This window comes from Mytilus trossulus, chromosome 4 (genome assembly GCF_036588685.1).
Source record: "Mytilus trossulus isolate FHL-02 chromosome 4, PNRI_Mtr1.1.1.hap1, whole genome shotgun sequence".
Taxonomy (NCBI): domain Eukaryota; kingdom Metazoa; phylum Mollusca; class Bivalvia; order Mytilida; family Mytilidae; genus Mytilus; species Mytilus trossulus.
The window spans coordinates 83860452-83885536 of record NC_086376.1 but is presented as its reverse complement, the minus strand read 5'-3'; the positions used below and the strand labels follow the sequence as shown (position 1 = coordinate 83885536).

At 30.8% G+C, this 25085-nt stretch overlaps 2 protein-coding genes across 4 annotated transcripts in view; both read left to right on the top strand.

The window, feature by feature from the left end:
* LOC134716168 (dynactin subunit 1-like) overlaps positions 1 to 7876 on the top strand; it is a 44202-nt gene extending 36326 nt beyond the window's left edge. For all 3 annotated transcript variants that reach the window (XM_063578968.1, XM_063578967.1, XM_063578966.1), the window contains 10 exons: positions 1326 to 1454; positions 1839 to 1981; positions 2331 to 2464; positions 2821 to 2891; positions 3087 to 3158; positions 3618 to 3773; positions 4490 to 4547; positions 4968 to 5059; positions 5661 to 5756; positions 6115 to 7876. In XM_063578968.1, coding sequence (XP_063435038.1) covers positions 1326 to 1454; positions 1839 to 1981; positions 2331 to 2464; positions 2821 to 2891; positions 3087 to 3158; positions 3618 to 3773; positions 4490 to 4547; positions 4968 to 5059; positions 5661 to 5756; positions 6115 to 6249 — 1086 coding nt within the window. In that variant the 3' untranslated portion in view covers positions 6250 to 7876. The remainder of the gene's footprint in view (positions 1 to 1325; positions 1455 to 1838; positions 1982 to 2330; positions 2465 to 2820; positions 2892 to 3086; positions 3159 to 3617; positions 3774 to 4489; positions 4548 to 4967; positions 5060 to 5660; positions 5757 to 6114) is intronic.
* Positions 7877 to 11741: 3865 nt separating this feature from the next.
* On the top strand, positions 11742 to 22249 carry LOC134716167 (large ribosomal subunit protein uL24-like). Its single transcript, XM_063578965.1, has 4 exons — positions 11742 to 11855; positions 13188 to 13369; positions 13921 to 14061; positions 22104 to 22249. The coding sequence occupies exons 2-4, from the start codon at positions 13202 to 13204 to the stop codon at positions 22224 to 22226; spliced, it is 432 nt and encodes a 143-aa protein (XP_063435035.1). The 5' UTR covers positions 11742 to 11855; positions 13188 to 13201; the 3' UTR covers positions 22227 to 22249.
* Positions 22250 to 25085: the final 2836 nt, after the last annotated feature.

The window sequence follows — 25085 nt, the reverse complement described above, 5'->3', positions numbered from 1 at the left end:
AAAAAGAATCAAAGATAGAAATCTTTAAAATTTTCAAAAAAGAAATATATGACATTATAAGATTAAATTCGATAAGAAATATAGAAACCGGGAATACGTTATTAAAAACTTCAGCATACTGTAACCTGTAAGTAAAGGTATAGTTTGTTTTTAACAGATAAACAGATGCTAACTTCCCTTGGCCTTGTATAAATATTTCACCACGAGGTGCCAAGATAACCCCGCACAGCAAATAACCTTTTGAATTGAATTTAAAATTATTTCATAAACTTACCTAGTTATGTTTTACTAACATAGTCAAGCAAGTAAGCTTAGACAAAGTAAATCCTTCAAAACAAAGAATATTAAAGTAACTCCAATACACAGGTAACCACCTGTGAGAAAGTAAACACATATAATAAACACAAAACGATACGGTGTAGATCCGTTATTTTTCCCGACTTGTAAGCAGACTAAATCAATGTATATTGATGTTAATTTAATTTATGTATTATGTCTTATTGTATAATACTAACAATTATAAAATATTTTATTATATATTCTCCCTGGATGTATAATAACTGATATACAGGGATACTTAGCCTAATGCTGTAAGCTAGGTAAATTGTTAAACAGCATTTAGTGCAATAAAGATGATTTAATTGTTTCAAAAAAAAAAAAAAGATTGATAGTAAATCATGAACAAATCAGTATACTTAGGTTAAATCTTAGTCGCGAGCCAGTCAACACTGGGGTTGTGAGTTTCGAATCCAGCTCATGCGGGTGGATTTCAACTCCATTCTTAATTGACTAGGATTGTCAGTTTTCCTATCGAAGGTCATGATTTTCTCCAACCAAAAAAATCTGGCTGCCACGAAAGAGCCTAAATTTGGTGCTTAAAAGTGGTGTTTAAACACCAAAAATCAAATCAATCAAACAAATCTTAGTCGTAAGTTTTTTGGTGAAACAGACTCCTGAACATTTACCTATTAACTCATTTTCTTGCAAGTTGTAGATTTTGTTTGGAATATTTCATAAAGTTATTGGTTTTGATAGTCATTGAAATACAAATTTCATAAGCAAATCTGAGTATAAGTCTCTTTAATGAAGTGGCATTTATTGTTAGAAAATTGTATTCAAACATGATTATTACAGTAGAATCATTATTAAAATCAACTGTTCCATACTGTTAAGAATGACTTTTAAGCAACTGCAATTCCTTATATAGTTCCCTTTGATCAACAAAGAACTGTATGTTTTATTCACTTATGTCATAAATATGATGTCAAAAGTAGTATTTTTAAACAGAATTTCTATTTATAAAGTTTATTTCTGTTATTGTATAGCCACTTTCTCCTGTAAAAGTAAGAGCAGATATGTTAAGGACACAAATTGCTGACATTGAGTTGATGAAACACAGGATGGCAACAAAAGATGAAGAGATTATAGAACTGAAGAAAAAACTTCTCATGAAGGTATTAAAATTGTGATATAAAGTATAGATCATTATATAGAGATATTTTATTTTGTCTTTTGTCAAATCAATTTGAATAGAAGTTAGGTGCATCATAATTTTCCTTTAAATGTTGCATGTAAGAGGGTTTTTTTCTGCTTACAACTGTTTTGTATGTTTTTGTTAAACAATTAAATTAAGTAACATTTGACCAAATTATTAACTCATATACATTTTTCATACAATTTATATAGAAAGCTACAATACTTGAAAGAACAGAACATGTCACTGTGATCACGATATCTCATAGTTAAGAAGCACATTTTTTTAACTGTTAATTTGTCTATGTTTTCATGACAAAAGATATGACATATCTGCCATAATTATTGTTTTCATCTGTTAACAGCAAGAAGAACTAAGCAGTCAACAAGTCAGATTGGGACTGTTAGAGAAGAAGGTTGAAAATGCTACGAGAGATAGTGATGACCGCACAGATCAAATGCAAAGAAAAATGGACGATCAGCTGGCACAGTTCAAGAAAAAAGAGAAGTATGATAAATATTTTTTTGCATTGCTGTTGTTGCTATAATGATGTCAATTAAAAAGCTGCTCTAGTTTGAAATATACAAAAAGGTTTAGCTGTAATAATTTCGGATAAAAAGTTTCCTCATGTTATATATTGTTTTGTAACAAAGTGAAATAGACATTTAAATGAAACTTTTTTACCAGATAATACATATTATGCATTCATATATGTAATGAAGCTTATTTGTTTAATTGAAAGTTAATACTTGAATTTTCCTTTGTACGGTTTAATGCTTAGAAAGTTTGTCTTTAAAAAAGGTATTAGGATATGAGTAAAAACCTGGAAGTTGAAAAAACTTTTTAATGATTTCAGACAGTATGAAGAAACGTTGGATTCATTACAAGCAGACATTGATGCTCTAGAACATGAGAAATATGAACTGAAAGAAAGATTGAAAGTGTTGTCTAAAAAGTCATTATTAGAGGGTATATCAAGACAAGCTTCAGGTATTTTCTTTTTCTTTTTTCTTTCCTTCGTATAAGCATCCTTTTATTAGAAACAACCCTTAACAGGTACAATTAGTATACATGTATTGTTAATTTAACTTGATTTTCCAGAGAATCTAGAATATTTGAAAGAAATTATATTTACCAGAAAATATAAATCAAATAATATTCAAATAAAATCATGGTCATGTACAATTTATATATATTTTTCATGAATCTTAGTATTGACTCATGCTTCATTCGAGTAGTAGTTGTCAGATATATGTGTTATTGAATATTTTCTTTTATCTTACTTATACATTGCATATTTGATATGGTTTACCAGTATAACACACCACCTCTATTTTTTCCCTTAGCTACAAGTCCCTTATCACCAATGGGAGGTATGCCAACAGCAATCCAAGAATCACCAGTTCTTCAACAACAGGTAGGATTAATATTCAATAATTGTAATGTAATCATGAATTTTATTTTTGTTGGTTTTCATGATATAAAACATTGGGTTCAACAAAGATAAAAAAAAATAACAACAGATCTTTGATAATTAACTTTCAATAACAAAGACAATGAATTCATTTTGATGTATGTATATCGATGTATGTTTTAAAATTTCCCATTGCAGATTGTCACTCTGAAAGAAGCATTGAAGTTTACAAAGAATGAGAATATACGATTACAAGCTGATCAAATGAAGGTAAAAAATGAAAAAATAAATAAAGATTCTGCTATCCTTCCCTGTTAACTCACAGATTTTTCCTTTTAATACATTTGTCAAATTTTCAAAATTCAAAGTATTAGGGATATTGAGATTTTTATGGTTTAAAACAAAAAACTTAAAATTATATATAAATTGAGTTTTTAGTTGTCAATTCATTAGGGATCATGATAACTTAAAAAAAGTTCATGAACCATCTATTTGTTTTTTTGTTCCTTAAAGAACTTTGTTTTGATAGCAGATTTTCTGGTAGTCCCTGTTTAAATTTACTTTGACCATGTCTAGGCTTAGGCTGTAAAAAGCGTGATATATGGTTTAGAGGCTAGTTTGTTGTTGAAAAATGTATTTTGTCCTTAAGGTCCTTAATTTGTGAATTAGTCTGTTGACTTATAAAAGGGTTAATCAGTTACCATACATATAATTGTTTTTTTACAACAGGATAAAATGGCTAAATTACCTCCCTTGAGAGTACCAAAACGAGCTCCATGGATGAATAGACATAAAGAACCAGATAAACCTAGAGAGATTCCAGATGGCTTTCCTGGTGCTGCTGACTTAAAGAACCTTGTCAAACAGACAGTAGAGTTACAAAATGTAAATATGTTTTTTTCAGATATTCTCTGTATATTTATATCTATTTTCAGTTTGTTATTAGGTTTACCTTAGAGTTATTTCACATTATTCAGGTATGCATTTCAAACTAAAATAGTTCCTTAATATAATGTTCAGGTTTTATAAATAATTTATTCTGTTAAGGTGTAAGAAACCTAGCTGTATCTTCCTATTGTTTGAGAAAACTTGAAAAAAATGTCTTAAACACTTTAAAAAGAAATTGCATTTTATGTCATGATTCACAGTAATAAATGATTGTTGAAATGCATTTTATTTTTTAAGCACAAAATGAATATTTATAGAATAACTAATAGAAGAATTCAAATAGAGAAAAATATTCAACAAGTGACCGAACAACACATTAATTCATGAATGCGTTAGTTAATTATCAGTGGTTTGGTCACAAGTTGAATATTTTTCGAAAATTGTATTCTTTAATTAGTTATTCTTTTGATTACAATGGCAAATGGCTTTTTTTTTGCAAGAAATTAATGTAAAACATGCAAGGAACTATATCTTTTTTCTATGCATTTACAATTTGTTTTGATCCACCGTTATTGACGTCTTGACAAAGCCAAATTGTTGTATGACGTCATTCACATGTGAAATTATCGGTTTTTATTTAACTGGGAAATCAATATAATTCATTGCAACCAATGTAATATTTTAATATGATTGTTCTTCATTTCTTTTAACAGGAAGTAAATAATTTGTGTTCTCATCCAAGAGTTGTTGATATTACAAAGCGTAAACCTGGTAGGTTCTTTTATTCTATGTGAAATCTTACATGTTTATATTGCATTTAAAATACATCAGATGCAATTATAATGTATACCCAACTGTGGTAGTTAAAGGATGGGAGCATTGTTACCTTGTATATATGTTATTGTGACCTATGGATACATAATCTTCTTTAGTTGATTTGCAAATTGTAGATAAAGCACAAGTCACACAAATATTTTCCCAAATGTATTCAATTATAAATAACTGTTGATTTTAAGATGATAATAGGTAAATCCAATTCAAACATTAGAAATTGTCTTCAAATTTTCTTTTACATTTCAATTGTTTTTGTAGTGATGATTTTTTTATAATCACAAAGTCTATCTGCAAAGGTATATGACATGAGTCTATGATTTTGAAATTGTTTTAATATTTCTGTTAACTTTGTTGTAGGTTTAGAACCAGCATCACAGAGTGTAGATCCTATAAAAGAATTGATAGCCAGAACAACATTACTGACATTACTGGAGAAAAAGATGCAAGAGGTAATATAATAGCATGTTGAGAAAGAAAACAGTTAACAGAATTGCATATTTTAAAACACTAGGAAAAAAATAATTTGAATTTAACAAATTCATATATAGCTGCTTAGCTATAATATATGCCTTAGTTTGTTCATTTCAACATTCCGAAATTTGTTTCCGTACTCTTAACTTCAGATTTCCTCCACCAAATGTTACCAAACTTATGATCAAGTTTGAATTTGGTAGCTCAACTTATATCATTCATGAGTTATGTCCCATTATAACATGATATGCAAACATGCTCCATTTATTTAAATGCTATTATTAAACTGTCTAATTTACAGGACCTTCACTAGTAGAAAAATAACCAAAAGTACAAATTGAACTAACATGTCAAAGATGGAAAGAAACCATGATCAAACTTTATAAAATATCCCAAAAATTTTCATAAAAAGAATGCTGGAAGATGACTTAATTAAAAGGGTTAAATGCAAAAATAACCTGTGAAAAATAACTATGTTTACAATATTATTTGCTTTAACTTAAAGTGAGGACTTCAGTTACCTGAAGCAAGGTATATAACCAAGCAATGATTATAAAATTTCACTTTATTTGTTAACAGTTACAAGCCAATATAACAACAGTACAAGCTGCTAACAGACCTGGAGGACAAGTCAGAGCAGATTTCTCTACATTTCCTACTCCACAGTTTGCTAAGGTGACAATTATTTATGATTTTTTTTTCAATCCTCTCAGAAAATATACATTGCCAGTTAAGATGCTCTGTTATATCTTCTAATGGTTTAATGGTGAAATTTCAACCAATTAGTGAAATTTTGATTAAAAATTAACTGTTTTATGTCTTCTTTACATGAACTTATCTCCATCAAGACAGTTTATACCATGGAACTTGACTCATCTAAATCATTTTTACCCTACCACACGATCACCCCTTCAGGTGTTGGTTCACTTGATAGAATTACAGTAGTATAAACTCAAAATCAAAATACTTCCATGCCAATGGTATAGTTATTTTTTTTTAGAAAAATATTAACAAATTATTATTATTTTTGTAGATGCTGCATGAAAAGAGTGGTGACAGTATGTTAGTAGCCAAGATAACTATACCTGTGAAAGGTTGCCATGGAGAACGTGTACCTATACATGTGACATCAGATCAATTACAGAAAATACATTTATTATTTACATGATTAGTGCTTTATATGTAATACATTTGTTTATGATTTGTGAAACACTAATTTTCATCATTATTCAAGTTTGAAAAAATAAAACAAGACACCCAAGCATTGTGATTGGTCAACATGGCCATATTAGTTGAAAGAAATTACCCATAGTCCTTTTTATTCTGAACAGTGAATTGTTCATGAACACAAAATGTCTCAAATAGTTTCATATTTTCGCTCTACTTGAGATATAAATTAAACGAAAAGCTGTTTTAGAACCAAAATGTCTATGTTAATGAAAATTCATATTTATTGATTGATTCAGTTTAACTGTACTACTAGAATGGAAAATTTTGAATATTTGTAATCAAATATAAATATGTTCTTTTCAAAATCTGACTAATAATACATGTTTAAATATTTATTATGTTAATAAGTTCATTTTGAAGATGAATGAAAATTAGTGTTTTTTTATATTTATATGGTTTATTTATTATTACAATTATGTGGTTAAATTCATTGACATTTAACAATATTAAGAAACAAAATTTTTAATAGTGCAATAAACATTATACATTTGCTACATAGAAAAAAAATCATCTAGTTTGGTTGAGGATATGTAGGAATAATATCTTCTTGTTTAGTTTTGGGGATATGTAGAGATATTATTATACCAAAGTCACACCATAACCTAGAATAACTTTTGTTTTTATATCTAGAAATATTAATAAACATCAAAAAGTTTTCACACTCAAGATATGCTTTACTCCTTAATACATGCATGAACTATTAAACATCCATGTTTTGACCAACTGCATTTTTAAGGAAAGACCAATAGGAGTGATGACTTGTGCTTTGTGTGAAATTGTACTGTAATATACAAGGAAAAAAATGCTATTGACAAACTTTAATAATAAATTTTCAAGTTGAACAGAAAATAGCAAATATGTTTAGATGTGAATCTATCTACAAGACAAACGATTTCCATATAAGTAGTAACACATACATGTAGGAACATTTTTCGACAGATCTTAGTCTGTCAGCTTTGAATGCTTCTTATAAAATAATGTTTTCCAAATCTGTGTATACTGGTAAACATTCATCATCTTGATGAAATGTAAAAATATTAGTATGCAATAAGGAAAGTAATGCACACCTTACAGAAGACCCAAGTGCAATTATTTATGTGCATATGTGCAATTAAACAAAGAGTAAAGCTCTTGTGATAGTATCATTATAATGAAAAATTGTGCTCTTATATAAAATTGAGAATGCGTCAAAGAGACAACAACCTGTCCTGAGAGCAGAAAACAGCCAATGGCCACCATATGTACATTATGTCTAAGAAATTAAGCATGGGATAAACAAAAGACACACTCTTGATTTATACCAAATTCGAGATAATATATCTGTTTTTAGAGAGGATTTTATTCGTTATTTTGTGAAATGAATGAAAATAAACTTATTTTTTAAAATCTTGCCACTATGAGTAGAAATTTAAAATTGCAGTTGTTTTACTGAAAATCAAATGTAGCATTGTCAAAATTATTTATTGTGCTTTGGTGATTTACTATATACTGTCAAATGCAAACACATGCTTTGGTCAAAGTTAATGCAAGTCAATGTTAAATCATCAATAAAATATGAAAAATGACATTATTCCATTTATTTATTTTTGCTTTACATTAGGAGTTGCCCAGTTATTTTGTTAAAAAAAATGGAACTGAGGTCATGAGCAATGTACATTAATTTAAAAATGGTATTACATGTACTACTGGTATGAAGACAAGTATTGGCAATAAACATTTTGAAAAATTTGGGCAATGGATATTTTGCAGGGGCGATCCTGCCATTTTAAAAAGGGGGTTCCAACTATATGTCCCCATTCAAATGCATTGATCGTCCAAAAAAAGGGGGGTTCCAAGTTGAACTTCCAACCTCCAGAACCCTCCACTGGATCCGCCACACTGTTTTGAAAATAAGGAAGTTAAACAACAAAAATAATTCTATCATGTTCAGTGTAGGTTAAGATCCTAGCCATTCAACTTTTTAAAGGTTTTTTTGTGACCCATTTCCGTAATGGAGTTTGATTATATTTAGCACAGGGATTAATTTGGAATAGCATATTATACCTATATATTGAATTTTGATGAAATCCTACCACTACCATAAAAAGATGTAAAAATTTGTGAATTCGTGCAGATTGACAGTTTCACTAGAAAATTATATGCACATCTACATTATGAAGCTCGAAAAAAACTACAAAATTGTAATGCAATTCTTCTCATTTTTATGAAAAATTTGCATTCAAATATATATTCCCCATGGTATGTTTTCTTGAACAAAAGTAAATAAAATCTCCATTTTTCACTATAAAAACAGTCACTATGGGAATAAATTTGGACTTGCATATTACACCTGAAATAAAATCATCTTTGATGCAATTGTAGCACAAAAAGATGTTTCAACAATTTGTGAGGTCATCAAGAAATCTAAATTTTAAAGCAAATTCCCTGCCTATGATTTTAAACTTAATTCAGCATTCAAAAGTGTGTTTGACTCTGATTTTCTCAAGTGCTCCAGCTACTTCCAATTATTAAGACCCCCTTGATATACTGTCACAATGGTAGAATAATGTTTATCACAATCTAATAAACAAACAAACTAAATTCTCACCTAGATTGCATACTTTCATGGCTGAAAAAACTGCTACAGTATTTAAAACATTTGTTTTCAGAAGTTTGTTAGTTGTGGTGCAAACAATTGGTATGAAAAGAAACCTCAGTATACTTTGTAAAATATAGTTCTTGAGAAAAACAACTGTTTCACAAACCACCCCTCTTCTGTTGGGATACATAATATTCATGGATAGTTTGTTTTGTTTATGCACTGGTTCCCAGAAATGATCACCATGTATCTTCTCATAGACATGACTTGGGAATTTTACCAGTATAAATAAACATAGTTAGCCACTGTCTTGAATTCCAAAGTGAAGGAAGAGGTAGTGCAGAATTTTAGTATAGATTTAAACTCATAGAATAACAGGGCATTTTAATGTTGAAAATATGCATCACAGCACTACATTTTGACCTATGAAATAAATGAGGACACAGATGATGACCCTGCTTACATAAAAACGTTTAAAAGAAACATAAATCAAGAACAGTAAAAGACACGCTTCCAAAATTTGTTCCTGATTGAAGTTTTGTGGTAATAAGCATTTGGTACAAGTTTCGTAACATTTCATAGGCAAACTTAAGTTAGAGAACAGTTGGGCAATTTTTAGACGCCAGTTTTCGAGAAGTGTTATTGAAAAAAAGTAAAATTACAAAAAAAATGAACTCCACAACTGTTATATTCCTGACTTTGTACAGGCATTGTCAAATGTAGAAAATGGTCAATTAAACCTGGTTTTAAAGCTAGCTAAACTTGTATGTAGGTCACATCATTTTCCATTATATTGAAAAATATGTGTGAACAAAACATACAAACATAATAGGTAGAAAAGTCAAAAATAGGGGTACAGCAGTCAACTTTGTGTTATAATCTTAATCACTATAAAAACAAACAAATATGTAACAAAGAAGCACAAAACAACTTATAGACCAATCTTATTAGCAAAATTTAAAGCCAAGAATACACAAATTAACCATAGTACAATAACACAATGACAGGGTGTATAGGTAGATTAACGTCATATATATATCTCAAAGAAACATAAAAAGCCATATAAACAAAACACATCAGCAAAATAATGAGACCAGAATACAAAAATGTTTTACAATAGCACAATCATGGGATTTATAAGTACACATTCACATCATATGTATCAAATAAACACCAAAAGGCATATAGACAAAAACAAGAATATGAGAATTACCATAGAACAATAACACAATGATGGGATGTACTAGTACCGAGCTACATCAAATAGATATCAGTATAGACAGACTAAACAGTAAAAGTAATATTAAAAAAGACAAATAAATGAATAGTATAGCATGTTATTTTAAGATGATAAACAATGTCAGTACCCAGAATGTATACATTGATATTTGATGATATACCATTGGCCAATCGTTCTGTCGTCAACATGTCAGACATTAACTCGAAAAAGCTTAACCCTTTCCTCCATAATGACGTCTTTTGACGCCACCCCCTTACTCCATAATGACGCCTTTTGATGCCTGTGTAGTACCTCAGTTGAAACACTTTGACTACAAAGTGTCTGCAGTTGACTTAATAAAATTTGTATCCAATATGAAAAGAAATATCATAGGAATATTCAACTTAAATTTATTTGATGAAATAGTTGTTTTTTCGCAATGCCTTAATACTTTAAAGCATATGTTCAGCATTTTATTAAAAAAAATCCTATGCGAATCCAGTATGCAAATAAAAAAATTCAATGGAGGAAAGGGTTAAGGGGGCTCACAGGTATAAATCAATATTTTTTTCAAATATAGGATTTCCCTATATTTTTCTACAAATGAACTTTATCATAAACTTAATAAATGAATTATATAAAAATATGGGGTCACCATTCATTTGAGCTCACAATCTGCCTTCGAAACAAGCATACATTTTTGTAAAGGTTCTTTTTTTCTGTTGAACTAATAGGAGAAATAAAGGTATGTAATATAGAAATAAATAAAGAACTAAATTACAGAAATAGCTCAAATTTTACAAAAGTTTAAGGTAAGTACAGCTTATTTGAAAAAAGTAATAAAAAAATATAGGTCACCCACGAGTTAAAGAAAGGTATTTCAATGAAATGCAAAAAAAGGCATTTTTGCATCAAAGGGAGATAATTTGGAGCTTTTTAAATCATATGTACATTTAAAAAAGTCATCTGGGGCCAAAGGAATTGATTTTTTTTGGAGAACTTTTGTACCATATGATAAAGTAATAAATAAAACTTGTAAAAAAAAAAAGTGTTTTAATGACCTTGACTGACTATACAGCCCTTTATACATGGTTGGCAATTAGGTCTACTTCTTTTCTTAAATTGCAAATAAATTGAGACAGATAAGCAGGTGATGGATAAAACTGTTTTATGTGATAATACAAAATATGTGATTTATTGCATTATTTAGCGTGATTTATCAAAAAATAATTACTTTTGTTTGTTCAAATCAAATTTGTCAAATTATTCATTTGATGGGAGATAACTCAAATAGACAATTTTCATGAAAGGATGATAGAGAAATAACCTGTGGCAAAAACAAACAAGGTCGTTGACAACATGTTTTTTATCTTATTAAAACAAATGCTACATGTTTTCTTTATCATATTAAAACAAATGCTAAAATATATCTTCTCATATTTCATTTCAAAAACCTATCTCTACATGTAGGTGTTTTTCTGTGTAAATTTTGACAACTTTAAATGACTTATAGAATGTTCTAAATATGTTGACATATCGTCATATATCATTAACTGAATGGTTAATTTTATTTATCGACAGATGATACCAGAATCAATGACAGGGTTAGAAAGACTTATCTAACCAACAACGTATTTCAGTTCTAAAGGTTCGTGGTTGTATACTGCTCAACACTTGCAGTATTTGGTTATTAGTTATACTTGAACTAAGGCAACTTCCTTTTCCGGTTTTGGCCATAACGTGAAAGGTAGAAAATTTATACTATAGACTTAAATCCTGCCCTGTTCCAATCAAGACATTCATCATCTAGCAAAATAAAAGTGCTTTTTACAGTAAATAAAAGTAACTCGCAAACCTCTCTGCATCAAATTGACTAAGCTTTATACATACTGTTCATAATTCTAGATTTGTTTTTATGGGTAACGAAATTTTTGAAGAAAGTGCAAATACGTTTACAACTTATACTTCTAGTTGAGTGACTGTGACACAGTAATAACGATATGCCACATGCCCTTCGTATTAGACGTTCGAAAATTATATGCATGTAACCTACTCGCAGTGAAAAATTGTGTGACTTCTGTAAAAATGAAGTAAATTATGTGAATACAGATTTATGTCAAGAAACAAGTTCTGAAACTTGACATGAGTTTGCCTGGACTTGCACGTACATACACTAGTTCTGTGACAGACAGTCTTTTCTCAATTAAACTTTTGTATGTCAAGATCTAACTTTTTCATACTTACCACCATATGCATTGTTTCTAAATAATTATTTGTTGACCCAGACACTACAGTAATGTAATACACATTATCACGGCTGACACGGCCGCTTGAACAATTGACCTCCACAACAATCACTTTTCCATTGCGACGTCAGATATTTTGTTTTATGACATCAAAAATTTACGGGAACGTGTGATATTTAGTAATGGTGGTCAAATTGCGATAAGATGTATGTTCTTGGGGTATATACAATATTGACTTTTCATGACTAAATCTCTCTTAACGACATGCTGGTCTGCGTTCTATTTGTATCTAAGCTGTAAGATCAGACTACACGAAATACGTCGGACAAATCCTGTAAAAATAAAATTCATTTGTGTAGTCTGTAAGATAAGAGCAAATATAATAAGCTGTGCCCAAAAAGTTTTCAGCGAAATCATATGCGAGGAGTGCTTGATTATCAAGCTTACTTTCACCAACCATTAAACTGAGATGGGGAAGGAGAAAAAACAGTAGACCAAAAAAGATTATCGAGTTTTCTAAATACATGCATAAAATGTACAGATGGAGATGTGTGCAAATCCTTACCTTTCGTTTTGTTGTTTATATTTTGTTATATTTCAAGAAATGTCCAAAAGACTTAATATTGACTAATTACTATTAAGTTACAAGATCATCCCACATGAATAGGAATGCTGAAAAATTTGAGTGATACATATTTCCCGATTCTATAAAAACATTTGAACTGAATGATGAAATTCTTTAAACTTTAAATACTTAAGATGCTCAGTCTCTAATAATTCAGTTTTGGTGCTATGATTCTCTATGTAGTCATGATCTTTTATATATTATTTAGATATAAAGGCCAAGATGAAGTTCAACAAAATGGTGTCGTCCTCTCGTAGGAAGAATAGGAAGCGCCATTTTAATGCACCATCCCATGTAAGGAGGAAGATCATGAGTTCTGCTCTGTCAAAAGACTTGAGACAGAAATACAATGTCAGAAGTGTACCTATTCGAAAAGATGACGAGGTTCAGGTAAGTTCAAAACATGGCAATATTTGCCTACTATGCAGTGGAGGAGGTCCTGAAGAAATGTTTTCGTAGAAAAAGTTGTTACACCTCAAGACAGTCTGAATGTCTGCAAAAAAAATCCAGATATTTTTGTTGAGGCTCATCCTGAAAACAAAAAAAATACAAACATAAAGCTAATCAGAGTATAACATGCAAGGACAAATATGTGTCAGTTTGGTCTCTTGTGGAGAACTGTCTCATGGGCAATCGTACCACATCTAAGGTTTTTTTTATAAGAAAGATGTATCTAGTTCTTGTCATGCCATATTTGTATATGTTAAAAACAAAAAATCAGAATAGTGCAGTGTAATATATTTTTATAAACCATTCTGGTCCTTCAATGCAACTTTATATGGAGATCCTTACACTACTTTTAGTAATCTCTTATTAATTTTTTTATATAAAATGTTATTTCCTCACCATTAATTATTATTTTCTGAAATAATGAGTCATATTTAAAAGTTATTGCTACATGTACCCTTTGCATAATGCATATATTTTATATTACTACATAGGTTGTCAGAGGTCATTATAAAGGACAGCAAGTTGGCAAAGTTGTTCAAGTATACAGAAAGAAATTTGTGATATACATTGAAAGAATCCAGAGAGAAAAAGCCAATGGAGCATCTGTTCATGTTGGAATTGACCCATCAAAGGTAATATTAAAGGTTTACTTGTACACAAAATGATCAATTGAAATAAATTAGAAATGGAAAAGGACATGAATAATGCAGATGACAACACTTTCACTGCATGTAAGAAGCAGGGTCTTTTATTTGTTCAATTAGTCTTAATATTACTAGAAATATTGCAAATGATTTTTATACGACCGCAAATTTTGAAAAAATTTTCGTCGTATATTGCTATCACGTTGGCGTCGTCGTCGTCGTCGTCGTCGTCCGAATACTTTTAGTTTTCGCACTCTAACTTTAGTAAAAGTGAATAGAAATCTATGAAATTTTAACACAAGGTTTATGACTATAAAAGGAAGGCTGGTATTGATTTTGGGAGTTTTGGTCCCAATATTTTAGGAATTAGGGGCCAAAAGGGCCCAAATAAGCATTTTCTTGGTTTTCGCACTATAACTTTAGTTTAAGTTAATAGAAATCTATGAAATTTTGACACAAGGTTTATAACCACAAAATAAAGGTTGGGATTGATTTTGGGAGTTTTATTTTCAACAGTTTAGGAATTAGGGGCCAAAAAAGGGCCCAAATAAGCATTATTCTTGGTTTTCGCACAATAACTTTAGTTAAAGTAAATAGAAATCAATGAAATTTAAACACAATGTTTATGACCACAAAAGGAAGGTTGGTATTGATTTTGGGAGTTTCGGTCCCAACAGTTTAGGAATTAGGGGCCAAAAAGGGACCCAAATAAGCATTTTTCTTGGTTTTCGCACCATAGCGTTAGTATAAGTAAATAGAAATCTATGAAATTTAAACACAAGGTTTATGACTATAAAAGGAAGGTTGGTATTGATTTTAAAAGTTTTGGTCCCAACAGTTAAGGAAAAAGGGGCCCAAAGGGTCCAAAATTAAACTTTGTTTGATTTCATCAAAATTGAATAATTGGGGTTCTTTAATATGCCAAATCTAACTGTGTATGTAGATTCTTAATTTTTGGTCCCGTTTTCAAATTGGTCTACATTAAGGTCCAAAGGGTCCAAAATTAAACTTAGTTTGATTTTAACAAAAAATTGAAACCTTGGGGTTCTTTGATATGCTGAATCTAAAAATGTACTTAGATTTTTGATTATTGGCCCAGTTTTCAAGTTGGCCCAAATCGGGGTCCAAAATTAAACATTGTTTGATTTCATCAAAAATTGAATAATTGGGGTTCTTTGATATGCCAAATCTAACTGTGTATGTAGATTCTTAATTTTTGGTCCAGTTTTAAAATTGGTCTAAATTAAAGTGCAAAGGGTCCAAAATTAAACTAAGTTTGATTTTAACAAAAAATAAATTCTTGGGCCTCTTTGATATGCTGAATCTTAACATGTACTTAGATTTTTGATTATGGGCCCAGTTTTCAAGTTGGTCCAAATCAGGATCTAAAATTATTATATTAAGTATTGTGCAATAGCAAGTCTTTTCAATTGCACAGTATTGTGCAATGGCAAGAAATATCTAATTTCACAATATTGTGAAATAGCTAATTTTTTTTTAATTAAGAGTTATCTTTCTTTGTCCAGTATAGTAAGCAAGAAATATCTGCAAGAATTTTTTTTAATTGGAGTTATCTTTCTTTGTCCAGAATCAACTTAAATCTTTGTTATATACAATATACAATGTATATTCACTTTTTACTACCAACTGATAAATTTGAATAATCTTTACCATTCAGTGATAACAAGCAGTTTTTTTACATCATGTATTAAAATGAGTAGTAATTGTTGCAAACTCCATTAGAATATTTTAATTGAAATTAGTTTTGGAATAAGGGAAAGGGGGATGTGAATAAAAAATTGGGTTAAATTTTTCTCATTTGAAATTTCATAAATAAAAAGAAAATTTCTTCAAACATTTTTTTGAGAGGATTAATATTCAACAGCATAGTGAATTGCTCTAAGAGAAAACAAAAATTTTAAGTTCATTTGAATACATTCATTCTGTGTCAGAAACCTATGCTGTGTCAACTATTTAATCACAATCCAAATTCAGAGCGGAATCCAGCTTGAATGTTGTGTCCATACTTGCCCCAACCGTTCAGGGTTCAACATCTGCGGTCGTATAAAGCTACGCCCTGCGGAGCATCTGGTTTTTTGTTAAAATGGCATCAGCGGTTCAGATTTGATTTAAAATAATCTTGATAGCCAAATTAAATTGAAAACGCATAAAGAATCAATTTTCTGTTAACTAACATGTACATAATAAGTAGCATAATTAATGCATGTGTTTAGCACCAGGGTTTAATCATTGTGGTTTTGCTCTGTAGTTATACATGCTAAAGTAACCTTTTGTAAACCCTTCTGTCTATAATTAACATATCTAGATGGGTTCCTTACACTCAAATACATTTAATCATTGCATTTGTTAAAATATTTAAAGAACTTTTAAAAACTTCTCTAGTTCCCTGTTCAAATGCAGTCACCAGACCTTTAAGGATTGTTAAAAATTTGCTGCATGATATAAAGCAAACAACAATCTATCATTAATTTTAAGTTGGTGAAGAAACATTTATTAAATTAATAGATTGATGGATAATTGTATTTTAAATTTTCACTGAAAACCTAAACCTCGCATAAACCCAAATTTCCGGCATTTTGGTATTTTAAAATTTTTTGCATTTACAGAATATATGAAACTTATTCACAAAGATTTTCAAGACTGCCCCAAGTTAAAAAATTTTTTTTTTTAACAGTTTCTATTATAAAGTATATTCTAACCAAAAAATACACCAAGAGCCTTGCAGTATCAATATCATTTATTTTTCACTCGCCAGAAATATCCATATTAACCAAACTTCAGAGTTGATACATGTATAACATAAAGTTGACAATTTTACTTTTGATAATTAATGCATGTGTTTAGCACCAGGGTTTAATCATTGTGGTTTTGCTCTGTAGTTATACATGCTATAGTAACCTTTTGTAAACCCTCCTGTCTATATTTTATGTATCTAGATGGGTTCCTTACACTCAAATACATTGAATCATTGCATATGTAAAAGTATTTAATTGAAATACAGTAGCACCTTGGTACCCATGTATTCCTCTCAATCAGCTGTCAACTTCCTCAGCAGTTAATTTTAATCTCAAAAATTTTCTGTGTTTATAAGAACATAGAATTTTGATATATCATATGATATCAAACTCGATTCATAAACACTTTGCACTGTAATACAAATTTGCTTAAAACAATTATTGTTGCTTTAAACACACTATTGGGATTAAAGGAAGATAGATCCTTCTGCTCTTTAGGCCACTTTTTTTTATTAATTGGTTTACGGGATTCTTCTTAAAAAAGGAAGGGTAGGAGGTCGAAAAAAAAGAAGAAAAAAAAACAATGAAAAAATGTAGGGTAGGAGGTCGAAAAATAAATAAAAATAAAAATTGAAATTAATACTGTTTTTTTATACGACCGCAAATTTTGAAAAAAAATTTGTCGTATATTGCTATCACGTTGGCGTCGTCGTCCGAATACTTTTAGTTTTCGCACTCTAACTTTAGTAAAAGTGAATAGAAATCTGTGAAATTTTAACACAAGGTTTATGACCAGAAAAGGAAGGCTGGTATTGATTTTGGGAGTTTTGGTCCCAACATTTTAGGAATTAGGGGCCAAAAAGGGCCCAAATAAGCATTTTCTTGGTTTTCGCACTATAACTTTAGTTTAAGTTAATAGAAATCTATGAAATTTTGACACAAGGTTTATAACCACAAAATAAAGGTTGGGATTGATTTTGGGAGTTTTATTTTCAACAGTTTAGGAATTAGGGGCCAAAAAAGGGCCCAAATAAGCATTATTCTTGGTTTTCGCAAAATAAATTTAGTTAAAGTAAATAGAAATCAATGAAATTTAAACACAATGTTTATGACCACAAAAGGAAGGTTGGTATTGATTTTGGGAGTTTCGGTCCCAACAGTTTAGGAATTGGGGGCCAAAAAGGGACCCAAATAAGCATTTTTCTTGGTTTTCGCACCATAGCGTTAGTATAAGTAAATAGTAATCTATGAAATTTGAATAATTGGGGTTCTTTAATATGCCGAATCTAACTGTGTATGTAGATTCTTAATTTTTGGTCCCGTTTTCAAATTGGTCTACATTAAGGTCCAAAGTGTCCAAAATTAAACTTAGTTTGATTTTAACAAAAATTGAAACCTTGGGGTTCTTTGATATGCTGAATCTAAAAATGTACTTAGATTTTTGATTATTGGCCCAGTTTTCAAGTTGGCCCAAATCGGGGTCCAAAATTAAACATTGTTTGATTTCATCAAAAATTGAATAATTGGGGTTCTTTGATATGCCAAATCTAACTGTGTATGTAGATTCTTAATTTTTGGTCCAGTTTTAAAATTGGTCTAAATTAAAGTGCAAAGGGTCCAAAATTAAACTAAGTTTGATTTTAACAAAAATTAAATTCTTGGGCCTCTTTGATATGCTGAATCTAAACATGTACTTAGATTTTTGATGATGGGCCCAGTTTTCAAGTTGGTCCAAATCAGGATCTAAAATTATTATTTTAAGTATTGTGCAATAGCAAGTCTTTTCAATTGCACAGTATTGTGCAATGGCAAGAAATATCTAATTTCACAATATTGTGAAATAGCAAATTTTTTTTTAATTAAGAGTTATTTTTCTTTGTCCAGTATAGTAAGCAAGAAATATCTGCAAGAATTTTTTTTAATTGGAGTTATCTTTCTTTGTCCAGAATCAACTTAAATCTTTGTTATATACAATATACAATGTATATTCACTTTTTACTACCAACTGATAAATTTAAATAATCTTTACCATTCAGTGATAACAAGCAGTTTTTTTACATCATGTATTTAAATGAGTAATAATTGTTGCAAACTCCATTAGAATATTTTAATTGAAATTAGTTTTGGAATAAGGGAAAGGGGGATGTGAATAAAAAATTGGGTTAAATTTTTCTCATTTGAAATTTCATAAATAAAAAGAAAATTTCTTCAAACATTTTTTTGAGAGGATTAATATTCAACAGCATAGTGAATTGCTCTAAGAGAAAACAAAAATTTTAAGTTCATTTGAATACATTCATTCTGTGTCAGAAACCTATGCTGTGTCAACTATTTAATCACAATCCAAATTTAGAGCGGAATCCAGCTTGAATGTTGTGTCCATACTTGCCCCAACCGTTCAGGGTTCAACCTCTGCGGTCGTATAAAACTACGCCCTGCGGAGCATCTGGTTTTAACCAAAAATGGAGAGAAACAAACAATGACATTACTCTATATAATAGTAATATAATCGCTGGAGTATATACACTCAAAAATGAGTCCACTCCTTGACGGGAAGATAGATAGATATGATAGTATTATGCATTTTGTACTTAACATGTATGCAGATCGTTTCATAATTTGGTATTGATTCTTGTTGTTTCAATTTAAATTTAATGTGTTACAAGGAGTCCAATGTCAATGTAGATTGATGAAACCGTGTCCCTGATGAAAGGGAAGTGTCTTTAAAATTGCATTTCTCTTTGTTCTGTGTATTTATTTATCAAATTTAGATCAGGGAGTGACAAAATTCCTCATAACAAAATACAATCTTATTGAGGAAATACCATATGCGCTCTGCATGTCATATACCTTCATATGTGGTACATGAAAACATGTCCTTCTTAGGCTTTTTATGCTATTTTACACTGCTATTAATAAAGTATAAGCTTATATCTCGAAGTGTTCTAGGATTGTCCCTTTTTATAAATGTTGAAGTGATTTTAATTGTCAGGCATTCTATTACAGTAATACATGTTCTGATTTTGTGTTTATATATTTATATAATAAGGCCAATTAATCAGACACCCATCCCTGGCAGCAAGTTAAAAGATTCTTCCCTTAAGTGACGTCTGGCAAGGCTACTTAAAACAAATCTTGGATGCCAGAAAGCCTTGCCAGACGTCATAATTATTTGTACCTCATATATGTAATGACAAATGTAGCTCAATCCTCAAGAAACTAAAACAACCCCTTTCGACGGGTTTCAGACTTTCTGATCAACACTTGAACCAAAGTTGACCCGCCGTCAACCTCACTGACAGTCTAAAACAGGGTTTCAAATTAGCGGTTGTTCGACCTTTTAAACCAAACTTCCCAAACCATCTCAAAAATAATTTTCATTTTTATTATTCATGACTGCAATGTTTATTTTGTTCAACCGTTAAGATTTACACCGAAAATCTCCAAGGCAACAATATTAAATCGTATCTGGTCCTCCATTTCAACTTTTGAAGCAAGGTTGTCGGCTCTCCGAACTTTCCAGAAGTCCTGCGTGTAACATTGATTGCCGAGTTTATGAACTTCAGTCCTTGCTTGGGAGTTGCCTCCATTTTCAACTGGTTCCTTTTCACTGCATTAAATCATGATGAAACGTTGACTGAACAGGGAACCGCCTTTCAATTGGTTCTGTTTCACCACATTAGATCATCATGAACCGTTCACTGAACAGGGAACCGCATGGGATTTCCGAGGGTATTCCGACTGGAAGAAGAAAGACCGATCTTTTTTAATCATGTTTTTATTTTTATTTGTACTTCTTCAAACAAAAGGTCGGCGGAATTAAAAAAAATCTTCAAAATCGTTTTTCTTTTTATTTCAATATCGTGAAAAACAGGGTCGGCGGATCCGTAAACCAACTAATAAAAAAAAAAGTGGCCTTACACCCAATTAATGTCCCATCAAAGTTCAAGTTTCTCCTTGGCTTGTATATGCTGATCAAATATCTACAAAAATTGATCCCAATGATAATAAATGAATCCTAACCAGAACATAAAACAATCTTAGACTTAAGCCTGCTTTGAAAATGTAACTTATTCTGGTTCTGGAGAGTTGAACAGTTTATTGTCTTTACACATCTTCCAAAACTAGAAAAACAAGGCATAGTATAACTTACAAAAAAAGAGTACAAAGTTTACAGAGATCACCAAGGTATGAACTGAAAGATTTGACCATCAAAATTTTGCAAAGAATAGACACAATATTGATATTTTGCAATATAGATATTGAATGGATAGGACCACCAGATCTTCTTCCAAGCCTATAGTTTCATGATTGTATAATTATCTGCAATGTTTTAAAACACAAATTTTACCTATAAAATTAAATGCATGTGTTTAGCACCAGGGTTTAATCATTGTGGTTTTGCTCTGTAGTTATACATGCTAAAGTAACCTTTTGTAAACCCTCCTGTCTATATTTTACGTATCTAGATGGGTTCCTTACAGTCAAATACATTTAATCATTGCATTTGCATAATTAATTGAATTACAGTAATATAAATGTACCTACCCATGCATTCACCACGACCAGCTGTCGTGTTCATCAACAGTTGATTCAAATCCCTAATATATATTTTTTTAAATTGCCAAGTTGAACCATGTCCTTTTCGAAGGAATGTTGCTTAAAGAGATCACTTCTGGTTTTCCCAATGAGAGACTGAGCTAAAGGGATAAATTTATGTTCAAAATAAGATTCTTTTTAGACATTCCAGTAATCAAATACAAATAAAATATACTTATTTCTAATCAGTTTTATATATGCACCTAACTTAATATTGACAGTAATTCTGGCAAAAAACATCCATGGTTGTCATGGTATGTTTTGTATTGCAGTCTGCACCTAAATCTTTACAATTACTAGTCTGAAGAAGGATATTACAACAGTTTTAATTTCTTATGTGTAAACTAAAGTTTTGCAAATACTAAATGGTCTGAATAAAATGTTGCTAGTCTGGGCCATCATACTAGTGGCTAACAGTGCAGACTGGTATTGATTTTGCTATTGAATGCATGTACATGTATTTAGCACCAGCTGAATTCTGTCTAGATGTCTTTATTCTGCAGTTATATATGCTATAATAACTTTTGCTAACCCTCCTGTCTATACAGCTTAAATTTTCTCCAGGTCTTGATTCAAAAATATAATGTTGTTGGCATGGATGATTCTTAAAACATCTTTATTATAAAAAAATACATATATATTTGTTTTTAACATTTGTGCATTAATATTTTGTAGGTAGTAATTGTTAAATTGAAGATTGATAAAGACAGAAAAAGGATTCTGGAACGTAAAGCCCGATCCAGACAGGTCGCTGACAAAGGCAAACACACAGAAGAAACTATTATGGAAACTTCATAAACTATTAAATACCATGGGAAATATTGTGTTTCATTTCATGTGTCAAAAACCTTACCAGTAATACTTTCATTTATAGTTCCTACTGCTGGTTTACCATGCCTCGAAAGAAATTGATTTTTTTCTTTTTAAGGCCAAATGCTGTAGAAGTTAACGACTTAAGTTACTGTATGGCTTTCAATAATAAGCAGAATCCATCTTGCATAGCAAGCTATAAAAAAATCCTGAAATGGCAAACATAAAACAATTCATACAAGAAAACTAGCTGTCTGATTTAGGTACAAATCAAGAAACTAAAAACAAATATGAAATATTGCTTCAATTGACAATGACATAATTGCATGTTCCTCACCCAAGACAGACACACATAGAATGAGGCAGGGTTATCATGGTTTACTGGGACTGGTCAGGTGTAACTGAACATAACTTAAAAATCCGTTGAAAGAGTTTAAATTGTCAAATTGATACAAAGCACAAAAACATCTAATAGTAGACATAAAAACAGATTTGAGAGTACTCCCAGTTACTTAGAGCTACGTCAAAGCCAATAAAATTGGAAAAATTGTCTAAAAGTCATCAATCTGTACACATCCAATAATAGATTCAGAACAATCAAGAACAACTTGATCTTCTGCAATGCCAAAATATAGGTACCATTATCACAGTCAGAACTATAAAAAAGAAGATGTTGTATGATTGCCAATGAGACAAACTGTCCACAAGAGACCAAAATGACACCAACATTAACATCTATAGGTCACTGTACGGCCTTCAACAATGAGCAAAGCCCATACCACACAGTCCACTATTTAAGGCCCTGAGAACATGATGTAAAACAATTGAGACGAGAAAACAGAGGGGGAGGGGGGCTAAATAAAATGAGATATCCAAATGATAAACAGGAAAATTGAAATGTCGAAAATAAACACTAAGATACAGATTATTAGGTCTAGCAGGATCCCTAATCTGTTTTAAAAATACAACAGAAAAACACAACTATAAAAATCAGTTCAAAATGGCTCAACTTGTCAGATGGACAAAAATACAAGTGGACGTGGCAGGGTACTATATTTGGTGTATGAAATGATTCTAAGATGAACATGTCCACCTTGACTTCATTTTCATGGTTCTGTTATCAAAGTGGTATTTGTGTTTGGTTTTTTGTTGAGCCTACAACAGTGATAGTGATCCGAATAATTTCTTAAAAGCTTTGTTTTAGATGGTGGAAGACCTGTATGCTTCATGTTACACATTTTCCATCTGTCACATGTCCATTGTCCTTGATTTCATTTTCATGGTTCAGTGACGACTTGAATAAAAAGGTCTCTTAAGTGAGGAGAACTATAGTTTGGTATTTGTGTCGGACAGTTTTCTCTTAACCACGATCTCATTTCATGAATCAGTGAACAAGGTTTAAGTTTTGGTGGTCAAGTCCATATCGACAATACTATAAGCAATAAGTAGTATATTTGGTGTATGGAATGACTACGGTGTCATCTGACCTTGACCTCATTTTCATGGTTCAGTGGTAATAGTTGTAAATGTTTCTGTGTTTTGGGCTGTTTTTCTTATACTGTGTGCATAAGGTTTACTATATTTTGTGTATGGAATTATTGTAAGTTGTACATATCTAGCTGGCAGGTGTCGTCTGATCTCGACCTTATTTTCATGATTCAGTAATCAAAGTTAAGATTTTTAGTATTGGTCTTTTTTCCTAACATACTATATGCTAAAGGTCGACTATATTTGGTGTATGGAAATATTTGATGATCTAGGAGTCAGTCGCGCATGTTTGAACTTGACCTAATTTTCACGGTTCATTGTTCAGTTTTAAAAGTTGTGTTTTGGTCTGTTTTTCTTAAACTATAAGCAATAGGTCGACTGTATTTGTTGTTTTGACGAATTGTTAGCTGTACATGCCTATCTGTCATGGTTCATCTGACCTTGACATCATTTTCATTGGTCGAAGTTTAGTTTTCTTGATTAGTGTAAAGTAATTTGACACAGTTGTAATAAAGCTTTATATTTAGAACTACCAATGATTAGTAAAGAAAGAGAGACATTTCAGCGTTTGCAATCTTTGTTTTTTCTAATATATGTAATATGTCAATATAATGGGTGTATGAAAGCATATGATGATGTACACGTCTGCCTCGCATGTTTTATTTGACATTGACGTCTCTTTCACAGTTCATTAATCAGAAGCTATAAGTCCGGGAAATTTGTTGAATGGAAGGATTGTAAGGTGTATATGTATATATGGCAGGTATTATTGGACCTTGACCTCATTTTCATGGTTCATTTGTCAATGCCTAGTTAATTTCTAGAGGTGGATTTAGGGGGAAGGCCCCACCCCTTTTACGGGAGGAAATTATGTTGATTATACAGGGAATCACTTTAGCATGACCGGAGCGTGGATTTCTTAGGCAGTCGGTGATCCCACTTGATAAAACTTTCTGGAGCCGCCACTGGTTTCTTAGATGCTTTAAACACTAGGTCAACTATATTTAATGCATACATTGGTTGTAAGATGTTCGGCATGAATCAACTGACCTTATTTTCATGGTTCATTGCATTTTGGTCAATGTTTAGTTTTTCTTAGAAACTAGAATCAATCGGTCTCATATATCTAGTGTATCTTTATTATTAAAAGTACAGTAGCCCAATCAATTAGAAAAGTTGTTTAAAATACATTGAATAGTTTTCCCCTTTAAATTAAAAAAATCTGTTGTTTAAAAGTAAAGTTTTAGTGTTTATTCATTAACATGTAAACTCTAAAATAAGTTTGAGAGCATAATCATAGACACAATGGGCAAAATCATCTTATTTAAGGGAAAGGGGGAGGGGGGGGGGGGTTAGAAA

What these genes read in the sequence shown, in the direction of transcription:
- LOC134716167 (XM_063578965.1), top strand. Translation starts at nt 13,202, where the DNA reads ATGAAGTTCAACAAAATGGTGTCGTCCTCTCGTAGGAAGAATAGGAAG. An exon ending in GAAAAGATGACGAGGTTCAG is followed by an intron (nt 13,370 to 13,920) that starts GTAAGTTCAAAA and finishes ATTACTACATAG; the next exon opens with GTTGTCAGAGGTCATTATAA. An exon ending in TTGGAATTGACCCATCAAAG is followed by an intron (nt 14,062 to 22,103) that starts GTAATATTAAAG and finishes AATATTTTGTAG; the next exon opens with GTAGTAATTGTTAAATTGAA.